This window comes from Cenococcum geophilum (genome assembly GCF_001692895.1).
Source record: "Cenococcum geophilum 1.58 unplaced genomic scaffold K441scaffold_7, whole genome shotgun sequence".
Taxonomy (NCBI): Eukaryota; Fungi; Ascomycota; class Dothideomycetes; order Gloniales; family Gloniaceae; genus Cenococcum; species Cenococcum geophilum.
Window position 1 is genome coordinate 2,311,382 of NW_027137565.1, and position 12,660 is coordinate 2,324,041.

At 33.8% G+C, this 12,660-nt stretch overlaps 1 protein-coding gene across 1 annotated transcript; it reads left to right on the top strand.

Annotated features, from left to right (window-relative positions):
* Positions 1 to 12,100: 12,100 nt before the first annotated feature.
* On the top strand, positions 12,101 to 12,295 carry K441DRAFT_544424 (uncharacterized protein; the record flags this gene model as incomplete). The annotated part of the gene is given in 2 exon segments (XM_067642764.1): positions 12,101 to 12,211; positions 12,224 to 12,295. The coding sequence occupies 2 exon segments, from the start codon at positions 12,101 to 12,103 to the stop codon at positions 12,293 to 12,295; spliced, it is 183 nt and encodes a 60-aa protein (XP_067507847.1).
* Positions 12,296 to 12,660: the final 365 nt, after the last annotated feature.

Here is a 12,660-nt window from a genome sequence, read left to right on the forward strand (position 1 = left end):
ATATATCTTTAGCGTACGATCTAAAGCAGAAGGAGTTTAAAGTAAGAAGGGTATAATAACCCCCCCCCTCCCCTTCTCCCTTTTCTTCCCCTAAAAGCGTCGCGCCCTATAGTTAACGCGTTATCCGGCTCTAGGCCTTCTATAAACGGAAGCAGTACTATAATAGTAATACCGTTATAGAGAATAAGCTACTTTTCTTTCTTATTAAGGAGGTTATAGGCTAGCCCTTAAAAGGGAAGAGCCGTAAAGCTAACAGTAATATATCCTAAGAGGAGACGCGGCTCTTATAGCGGTTAGTTTACGGCAATATTACCGCTTTAATAGACCTCTATTAGATATAGAAAGCTATAGGAATAAATAGCCACCCGTCTCCGCGGAAAAATAGCGTTAAAAAGTACCTAAAGATGATATAGTAAAGGGATGCGTAGTATAAGAAAGAGCAGTTCGCTAACAAGCGCAGAGATACTTTTCTTAACGGCTATACTAAGGATAAGTTTTAGGGCGTCTACCGCGAGCTCTAGGCTAGGGGCGTCGTCTTATCCCTAGAGTGCTACTTCTATACACTTATTAATATCCTACTAGGCTACTATATACTTACCCACGGCGGCAATAAACGGTCCCCTAAGATCTTAAATCTATTTACTTTTAAGTTTAAGGGTAAAGGACCTACGCGCTATATGCCCTTAATATTTACTATACGCGTAGGTAAGTAGAACCAGTATAGCCGCCTTAAGACTATTAAGGCCCTATAGAACAGGAGGACACTCGTTTATATACTTAGCGGGCTAGCTTTCTATTTCCTATACCGCTGGGATCTTAGTACTAAGCCGTTTCCAGACTTTAGTAGGCGCTTAGTATAGTATAATATACGCCTAATTAAGAGTAGTATTAAGGACTGTAAGGCGGCCCTCTTATATAACTTATAGTAAGATTAGGTTATAAAGGCCTTCTAGTATATTAGCGTCTTCTTAAAAAAGAAAACGCATATTAGGCGGAGCGCTAGCACTAAAACGGCGGAGCTAAAGGGGGTTAGTAAGGACTAGATTTAACGCGCTAGAAGGTAAAATTAGAAGTAGATAGTGGGCTATTACTTAAACTCTCTCCTGCGAGAGTTTATAAGGTTAATAGTAAAACACCCCTTATAAATAGGCTGCCTTAAAATCCGCCGTGTGGGTATTACGCCGCCTAATATACTGCTATTAATAATATAGCCTAAACTGGATAAATAGAAGGGCCGTTTTGGCCTATAGCTATACTAGATTAATAACCTCGCCGCTATAGGGGTTATAAACCTTCTCTTTTACCTCCGTAAGGTTATTTTATAGAACTTAGTAGCCTTCTATAAGATATTCCTAAGCTATCCAGTATAGAGCTACCCTATTTTTTAGTATAAGGTATATAAAACCTTTGCGCGGAATCTAGAGCCCTACCTATAGGAAGAAAATGGGAGCCTAAACTAGCTATTAATTCTCTACTAGGCTATACTACTCCTTACTAACTAATTAAAGGCTCTACTAAAGATGCTTTAAATAAGTGTGGATAGTGCAAGCTAGGTTATTTAGGTGGCGAGGAAGGCTGCTAGATAAAGCACGCCTATTTAAGACCCGAATAGTAGAGACCTAAAGAAAAACGGCCTCTACGCTTAGGTAATAGAGTAGCCTTAAATATAAATAAGGCCTCTAAGGGGATATCTAATCGCCTATCTTAAGCTATAAATTTAGTAACTAGATTGATCTTTACTACGTAGGTTATTAGGCTAGTAGCTATAGCTTTAGGAACAAATATTAAGGACTCCTAAATAGCTAATAGCTGCTTAATTATTTATATATATAACAACATTAAGAGGTTTGTGTAGTATAAGGAAATTAAACCTCTTTAAATCTAGACGGGAGGAGGCCTAATAAAAGCCATTGGCGTTAGATTAGTTAAGCTTATAGTCGCCTAAACTAACTACTTAGCCTATATAATTATATTTACTAAAGTATATTACTGTCCTAACTTCTTTATAAATATTGTTTCGCTTAGTATTCTACAAGTAAAGGGAGCCTTTTTTAATAGTTTCTATAATATAATTAACCTCGTTAAAGATCGGGCAGAAATAGCCTACACCCTATATATTAACGGAATTAATACGTTTATACTGGTAGATAACCCTATAGAGGTTCCTTTTGCAATAGCTTTGGCTACCACATAATCGCGCCTTTATAAGAAATGCGTGCTTGCTAAAGCTACTATAGAGACTTAGTATAAGAGACTATAACACCTTCCTCCTAATTAAATACGTCTCCTCGCTAGGAGTATAAAGGGGATTATAGTTACTAAGGATAAGCTATTTTGCTGCGAGGACTGTTACCTTAGAAAGGCCAAGAAGTAAATATTAAGACGACCTTAATAACGTAGCAATCGCATATTTAAAAAGATGCATATTAATATAGTTAGGCTATTAAAACACGAAGGTCTCTACGGTAAAAATTACTAGGCATTATTTACTAATAACTAAATATGCTTTAAATGGATCTACTATATATTAAATAGAGGCTCCGCGGCCTCTACCTTAAAGTAGTTTGTCTATATAATTAAGACTTAAACAGGGATAACAATTGGTTGCTTCCGATTAGATAGAGCTGCTAAGTAGTTTAGTAAGGACTTAACCGACTTCTTTAAGGACAAAGGTATACTTACTAAGGTCTCTACTCTATATACTACACATTAGAATAAAATAGCAGAGAAGGCCAACCACCTAGTTAAAGAAAGGGTTAGGGTAATATTAATTAAGACTTAATTGCTACTAAAGCTCTAGCCTGAAGTCGCTAAGGCAGCCGTATATAGGCCTAATATGTTACCTATATTAGTTAATAAGGACAAAGCTCCGCCCGCTTAAGTAATAGCTTACGCCCTAGGTAATACTAACTCTATAATTATATACGCCAACTAAAAGATCTATGGCTGTCCCGCTTATATTTATATTAATAAAAAAGACCCTTAGCGGTAATAGGGTAATAAGTTTATTATAAGAGCTTAGAAAGGACAATTAGTAGACTATAAAAGATTATATATATATCGCGTTTATCTACCTTATAAGAATAGGGTTGTTTAATTAGGCAGTATTACCTTTAACGAATTAGGAACCTTTCTTACTACACCAATTAGTGAAGAAGAAGGTGGCGACGATAATATCTGCTAGATATTACTTAAGGAACTTCTTACCAAAGACACTATACTAGAGGTCTCTCGGTTACTATAGGAAGGAAGTAAGGTCTCTTAGTTACTATAAGAAGGAAGTAAGGCTGCTTGGTCACTATAGGAGGTAAATAAGGTCTCTTAGGCCTCGTAGTTAGGGGTAACTCTTAGTCGGGGGGTGCCTCTAGCAATTACGATATCGTACTATAGCTTAATTAACCTCCTCTTACTAATAACGAATAGGTAGGCCTTAACTAGTAAGAGCTACCTAATCTAGGAGGATACCTCTATTAGGAAGGGACTCCCCTAAGGGATATCTACTAAAAAGATCTAGAATAGATTTTAACTAAGTACTTAGAAAAGGACGATAAACCTATAGCAAATACTCGTACACGGTTAAAGCCACGGCTTAATTATAGTGTACTCTATAGAACTAGAAGGAAGGAGCCGGTTATAAAGGCTATCTACCTTACCCCGTTATTCGCCTATATATTTATAAGCGCTCTATTATAGCCTTAGTAGATAAGGATAACTAAGGGACTACCTCCGGAGCTACGGAACTGGAAGGAAGCTATAAATTTAATATTTAAGAAGGAGTGGAAGGCTGCGGTAAATAAGGAATAGGAGTCTTAAGTAGTTAATAATTTATTTAAGATCGTTAAACTTCCACTCAGAGCTAAGGCTCTACCCATTAAATAGGTCTTTATATATAAATTTAATAAGAACAACGTCCTATTTAGATAGAAAGTATAGCTAGTATTATACGGTAATAAGCAGCGCCTAGGGATTAACTATGGCGATATATTCGCAGGCGTTATTTAACCTAGTATATTTAAGCTACTAATAGCCCTAGTTGCCGTATACGATCTAAAGTATAAATACTTAGACGTAATTACGGCCTTCCTTAATAGGAAGCTTAACTATAAGAATATCTATATTTACCTATTAGAAGGATACCGCTAGTATTAAAAGGACAGCGTTGCTCTTATAGGCCTACTACTTAAGGCTCTCTACGGTCTTAAATAGGCGCTATATCTTTGGTATAAGGAGCTTAAGAGCTTCCTTATTACCCTTAAATATATACTAATTCTAGCTAACCTATGCGTCTTTATTAGCTAGCAAAGCGGCCAAATTATCATCGTCTACGTTAATAATCTTATCTTAATTGGACGAGATATATGGACGATTAAACTACTTAAAGAAGTACTTAGGAATAAGTACAAAGTAAGAGACTTAGGCCCTATTGCGTATTACCTAGGTATTTAAATTATAAGGGACCGCTAAACATGGTTAATTCGACTGGTATAGGACGCCTATATTAGGAAGATCCTATATATATTCTATATAGAAGACTGCATACCAGCCTCTATACTAATTTACCCCTCCGTAGTAGACTTTAAGCCACATAAGCCTAAGGATTAAGCTTTACTAGAGCTAGTAAAACGGTATTAATCGCTAATAGGCTCTTTACTTTATCTATATAATTAGGCTTGGCCTAATATAGCTTAGGCCGTAGGAAAGCTCTATTAGTTCCTATATAACCCTATTAAACTATATATAGAATCCGCGATATAGATACTCGCCTTCTATACAGGAACGATTGACTTAGGTTTAAAGTTTGGCTTACCCTAAGGGCAGCAGCCACCTCTAGAAGCCTTTACTAAGGCGTTAGCTACAGACTATACTACCCCTAATTTTAATAGGGAATATAGCAGAAGCCCATAAGGTAATATACCCGACCTATAACTATACGGCTATAGCGATACAGTATTTATAGATGCGGTTAATAGGAAGTTAACTTCTAAATATATTTATAAGCTAGCGAGTAGCCTAGTTTTATATAAGTTAAGTAAGCAGTTAATTCTTACAACCTCTACTATAGAGGCTAAGTATATAGCAATAACGTATGCGGCTAAGGAAGCCTTATAGCTTTATTAATTGTTTACTAATTTAGGCTATACTAGAAAGGATCTACTACCAATACATTTATATGGCGATAATTAACCAGCTATTAGCCTTACTAAAAGCGACAAGTACCACGCGCGCACTAAGCACTTTAAGCTATATTGGCACTATATTTATAATAAGGTTTAAAGTGGCGTAATCTACCTATAGCATGTTCCTATAAGCAGTATAGTAGCAGACGGTCTTACGAAGCCACTGTCGATAGTTTAGTTTAGGAACTTCGTTAAGCAGCTAGGCCTTATTTAATGCGATGTAGATATTAAACCTAAGTAGGAAATTATACACAGGACGGCAAAACCTTAGAGGGTACGCTATTTAACGATTTTAACCTATGCTCACAACTTTTAAATGGGGGATAAGAATAATGTAGAGCTTATAATAGGTAATTAACTATAGCTTAGGGAGAGGTTAAATAGGACCTATAATACACTTAAAGGATTATAAGGTATTTCTTTTATATATTATTAAGTTTAATACTAATTTAGAAAGGATCTGCTTCTGTTTTTAGTGGAGTACTAGGGGGTGTAACGATGGTTCTGGGAGAGTCCTCTATAACGCATCACACCACTAAGCTGCGCATACTAGTAAGCTGCGCACTAAAAATTACACCAAAAATCGGAAAATTCGAACCTTAACATCTTAACAACGACTAAGTAATAAATTCTAAAAACTTAATAGGTAATAAACAGCACTTAAAAATAGAGGCTATTAAATTCCTAAGAGCGAAACTTTTAAAATTCTTAAGATATTAAGGGAAAAGGTAAAAGAATTTGAATTTAAGGCCAAAAACCTAGTATTTTAAAAACTATAAGCTTTTAGCATTTAAAAATTTAATAACCTTTAGACCTAGGTACTATATATAATATATTAAAATTCTAGAATTTATTACCTAGTCGTTATTAAGATATTAAGGTTTAAATTTTTCGATTTTTAATATGATTTTTAGTACGCAGCTTACTGGTATACGCAGCTTAGTGGTGTAATACGTTATTCATTTCCTGCTTACATAAGCAGATTCCCTTTAATTCCTTTTTAGACGACGTCCGTAAGCAATTACTTATAACTTTATAGGTATAGGCCTATATAAAGGCCTATATTCGTTATAGATAGATTCTATAAAATTATTTATTAATTTTAATATTATTTAGTTTATTAGTTTGACTAGGGGATAGTTAAGTTCTAAAGTGGTAGAAGGGACGTAGGTAACGGCCGTATAAAAGATTTCTATTTATCTACTTAATTACAGTATTTCCTAAATCTCCTTTTTTATTTACTTTCTTAATCGTGACGCGTTAAGACGCGTTAGTTACAATAACCTACTATAAAGATATCAGTTTAGCTCACCGCCTATTACCAAGCTAATAGCGATTTTCTATCCCAGGGATAGAAAATCCTAATTGGTCTATTTAGCAATAGAGCTGGTAGAACTCTACACCGCCCCTAGAATTTAATAATATAGCTATATAATAAGAAACGGATACTAAAAGCCTTAATTAATTGTATGGGTATAGAGCTAAATATATAATGCAAAGCTAGATAAAGAGCTAGATATAGAGCCTTAATTAAATAACTGTATAGAAGCCTTAACTAATTAAACAACTATATAGAAGCCACGACTAGTTAAAGAGTTAAATTAAGCCAGAGCCTTAATACCAGCACGTTACGTCACTAAATTGAATTAGTTAAATATTGTTAAATTAGAGCCTTCGGCCGGGCCGACCTTATTCCTTAATTAAACGATAACTAATCGTAGTATAACTATCACTGCTATCCGAATTTAGTACTGCGCTAGCTATATAATAAGAACGGACACCATAGCAAGGGACCTATATAAGGGCAGTAGTATAATATTAGAAGACGGGCACCACGGAACGGTAAAGTAGTATACAAAAGAGGCGCTGATAAAGATACTCCGTAAGAGATTGTATATAGGGTATAGCTAACCACGTTAAGCCTAAACTATCCTTATATAACTAAAGACGGAACTAAGCCGTATCTAGCTAAGCTAGTAAAGGACTTTATTAAGGATTATAAGGGGAGTAGGAATTAGATATATAGAAACCAGCGCTTTTCTTAGAGGTTGTCTAATAAGGGACTATATTATAGATATAAGGCTAAGGGATATATAACGGAGGTAGTTATAATAGCCGAGAAGCTGCTACTAGATAATACTAAGGACGACTTAGGTAAAGCGCAGGACTAGTAGGACAATAATAAAGAGACTAAGGGTAGAAGATAACCCTAAGAAGGCTCTTAAGCTAGAAGAAGATTAAGGATACGCGAGTATACTACCAGCAGCGGGAATAAAGAAGCAACTATAAAAGCCTAAGGATACACAAAAGAAGCTAAGAGTAAGGACGGTTTTTGTTACGGACACTTTAAGTACAATGTTACGACTACTTAGAGAGGAGTTGGAAGAAGCTAGTTAGTTAATACAAGCACAGTCCAGGATGGAACCCGTGGAACCATATAACGAGGAATAATAAGCAGAGTTACGTGATGTGATCTATATAATCTGTATAATCTATAAGATCTATCATAGAGCGAATAAAGTAGACAGAGCAGATAGAGTAATAACTTTCTTAGAAGTACGGTTATGTATTTAAGAACCCTTAGTCCCTACCTAGATAGTTCCTTTCTTATAGTAATTCTTAGAATATAATTAGAGTTAATCTGTTAGGCAACCACTCCACTAGTTATTATTACGTTATTAACTTTTATACTTACATTTCCTATACACCTAGCCCATTAACGAACCTATTATAGTTCTTACTATAAGGTTCCATTACACAATCACTACCTAGTTACAGTATTAATATAAGAAGTTAAATAACATGCCACTAAAAGCAGCCACTACGACGCCATTAATAGCAGCAACTACTTTAAAGACAGGAGGTAACACTAGTATAGCGGATACTAACTTATAGCAACCTATAACGGTCAGATAGCTATAGGAAATAGTTAACTAGCTAACAGCTAACAATACAGTATTAGAAGAAAGACTTAACAAAATAGGAGCAGCAAATATCAAGCTACTATTAATTAAGAGATTTATAGGAAAGAGGTTAAAGCTTAAAGGATTCCTTATACAGATATATTTTAAGGTCTTACAGGAGGGAGTAAAGTTACCTATACCTATAGATCGGATAGCCTATATAGGACTATTCTTATTAAGAAAAGCACTTAAGTAGTTTAAACCTTACTTTATAGAGATATAGGCAAACGGAATGACGACCACTAACTAAGACATGCGATTTATGTTCTTAAGTTAGGAAGGATTTATAGAACGACTAATGCAGATATTTAGAGACCTAGAAGAAACAACTATAGCAGAAAGAAAACTCCAGAACCTTATATAATAAACTTTAGCAATTAAGTATATAATATAGTTTTAAACACTAGCAATATAAGTAGAGTAAAATAATAGAGCGCTTATAGCATAGTATAAACAGGGACTTAAGGCTAAAGTCTAGGACGTAATTATCCTAATAGAAGATACGGATACCCTAAGGGAACTAATAGATTAGGCAATTAAGATTAATAATTAGATCTACTAAAGGGAATAGGCTAAAAAAGGCCAGGATAGAGTTCTATAGTTATATAAGGCGTAAAGTACGTAATAATAAAAGCTAAGTTAGAAACTATAGTACGGCGTAAAGCTAATAAACCTAAGTAGTACTAAAGAAGCCTATAAGAGATGGAGTAAACTATAGAAACCTAGAGGATAAGGATTAAGTAATTAAAGGTCTAAGGAGCAGAGGCCAAATCAGAGATCTTAATAGTAGAAGACATTTAGGCGGACTCTATAATAAGAGAAATGGTTTAAAGAAGGAGCTTATATAAATTACAGAAAATAGGGTTATTATATTAAAGACTATAGAAGTAGGTAGAGTTACTATATAGTAAAAGGTATAAGACTAATAGACGATATATATATATAAAGGGATGATAATATACTACGAGGAACAAAAGAGTGTTTAATTAAAAGTTTTGCATTTTATTATAATAACATATACTAAATTTATAAAGACGCTAAGTACGGCGTAAGCTATTAGCTATAAAAGCTAGCACCTATAGGATGCAGAGGAACCAATAAACTAGTTCGCAGATTGGATATTAAGGATAATAAATTTAACCTAGGCAAAATATTCCATAACGATAAGGTAATAAGGGCCGCTTACTAAAAGCAAATAGACCTTAGAGATATTATACTAAAAGTAGAGGATAATTCTATTATAAAATAAGGAATATTAGTAGGGATTAAAACCCCACTAGATATAATGTCTATCGCTTTATAAGACGTAAGAGAAATAGGATAGCGAACTACTTCGGCACTTAATAAAGGCAAAAGACTAAAGGCTTAAGATTCTTAAGATAAGATAAGAGATAACTAAGATTCTTAAGACGAGATAAGGTAAGCTTAAGAACCCATAACAGATAGAAACCAATAGAGTAGAGCAGCGGCTTAGTTTAAAGATATATAAATAAGCTTAGGACAAGAATTCCTAACGGCATAAGATTCTTAAAATAAGATAAGTAAGATCTAGGACTCTTAAGATAAGATGAGGATACTAGTTAAGCCTAGTTAGACTAAGGTAGGGGCTAAGCTTAAGTTAGAAGCAAGCTTAGGATTAAAGAACCTAAGGGGTTAAGAATTTGGGGTATAAATCAGGACACCCATAGATAAAAGGCTGGGAGCTTCTTTATAGATTAAAGAATCTACAGTATAAATAGCAATTAAACTAGAAGACAAATATATAGACTTAGAGGATTTACTAGTTAAACAAAGTGTTCGGACTAAAGATTAAAAAGCCAATATTAGGATTAAGAAGTAAGATGACTTTAAGGATTAAAGCGTAAGGCACAAACCAAAAGAAACCATAGAAGAATTTAGATAAAGAATTATTACGTAGCAAGAACAGAAACTAGACAAAAGATCTAGTATATTAGGATATATAAAGGACAGAGCACCAATACAAAGAATTACTAATAGGCCGAGAGTAGGCATACTAAGAGCTAAGTGGCTTACCAAATTAGAATAAGAAGAGGATTTAGGGATTCCTACTAGGTTTAAGGAATAATATACTAAAGGCTATTACAACGCAGCAATAAAGAGATATTTCCTTACGGACAGACTATATACACTCTAGCAGCTATACCAAAAGTGGTATAGGCAACAACGCAATAATGAGTAGGAAGATTTCTATATATAGTTAAATAAAAAAGTTATCTAAAACTACCTAATTATAGAGAAGGCCATAATACATATTAAAGGAGCCTTAATTATAACGTTAAAGGATCTAGAGGAACGTTTAGAGGACTAAAGAAGCAAGAGGCGCATCTTAGTACCTATGAATAAAATTATAACGTTTAGATTAGCACAATAAAGGTTTAAACTTAAGGGTAAAGATAAGCTAAGAGTTAACCTAAAGCACTTAGCATACTATACGATATTATAAATTGCGTGTATAGACAATATATACGAAATATATAAGAATCTAAAAGAAAAGAATTGGAAATACCCTATAAGGATATACTAGATAATGGACAAGCAATAGTATAGAAATACTAAATATATGCATAGATAGCATCCAATAGAAATCTAAAAGAAAGGAAGTTTAGTACTTTAACTAGAAAGATTCCTTATAGAAGAATACTTAGACGGATAATAGTGGTGGGAATACCCAGAAAACACGTATCTATAGTATATTAAAGATAAAAAGCGAACTAGGTATTAGCTAAAAAATAAGCTAAGTGCACTAGGATTAAGTAGCTAATAGTTAGAAAAAGTAGAGGCCTATAGGACTAAAGGGAGCTAGTAGTAAAGCCTTAGACCCTTAAAGAAATTTAAAGACAATACCTAAATTTACGGATTAATTAGCAAGATTAGCAGTTTAAAGCGCTAATAGATAGTAGAGCAACACAAAACCATATCTTACTAGCAGTAGTTAAGAGAATAGGGCTACCTTATAGATAAAAGGAGCAACCTTACCTATTAGTTACAATTTTAGGAGATCCAATAACCTATAGAGGAGGGATTATTAATCTTAAAACAGGACCTATTTAGATAACTATTAAAGGAAGACAAATTAAGATGTCTTTTAATATCCTACCATTGGGACGGGATAAGGTAGTATTAAATATACTTTGGTTATAGGAATATAATCTAAAAATCAATTAGATTACAGGTTAGGTCAATATTAGAGATACTTAACGCCGTAAGATGCGATAATAAGCTAAGTTGGTATAGTACCAAGTAGGAGCAACCTATAAAGAAATAGAAAAAGGACTAAGCTATATACTAAAGAGATACCATAAGTATGGTAAGAAACTATAGTTACCGGAAAGTAAAAAGCTATTAGAATATATAGCATAGGACTATAAAATAGAGTTAGAACTAGGAATAAGTCTAAAGTTCTTTCCAATCTATAAGCTTACTAAAGAAGAGGGTAAAGCGTTAAAAGAGTTTATCTAGGAAAATCTATAAAAGGGATATATTAGACCATTGCAGTTATTAGCGGGTTATCCAGTACTATTTATACTAAAGAAGAATGGCAAACTAAGGCTATATATTAACTATAAATAGTTAAACAGNATTACTAGAAAGGATAGGTATCTTTTACCCTTAATTAGCGAAATCTAAGACAGGATAGGTAATGCGCAAATCTTTATAAAGATAGATCTAAGATAGGCGTACCATTAGATTAGGATTAAGGAAGGCAATAAATAAAAGGCAGCCTTTAGGTTAAAGGAAGGACTATATAAACCATTAGTTATATAATTCGGGCTTATAAACGCACTAGCAACGTTCTAGAAGCGTATTAACAATATATTAGAAGAACACTTAGATGAATTTATTATAGCATATCTTAATAATATTATTATCTACTTAATAACTAAAAAAGAACACGGGGAACACATTAAATAGGTCCTAAAGAGACTATAAGAAGAACAGATGCTAGTAGTAATTAAGAAATACGAGTTCTTCACCAGGAAGACCGATTTTGTTAGATTTATCATTAAACTAGGCCAACTTAGCATAGATTTAATAAAGATCAAGGCTATAGTAAATTAGCAGAAACTAGAGAATGTTATACAGTTAAAATCGTTCCTAGGGTTTTATAATTACTATAGAAGGTTTATAACATAGTAGTTAAAGGATATTAAGCCATTTACGCGGTTAACAAAGAAAGAAGAACTATAGGTATAGGGGGAAGAGCAAAGAAAACTCTTTAAGAAAGTCAAAGAGTTATTTACCCAGAAGCCAGTTCTTAAGATCTATTAACTAGGACTAAAGACGGTTATAGAAATAAATGCATCAGACTATATATTAGGGGCGTACTTTATATAAAAGCATTAAGATAAATGGCACCTAGTAGCATACTACAGTCGGAAGATAACACCACTAGAGTTAAACTATAATATCTATAACAAAGAGTTATTAGGTATAGTTACAGTATTAAAGGAATAGAGAGTATTCTTATAAGGCATAGAGAAACCATTTATAGTTAAAAC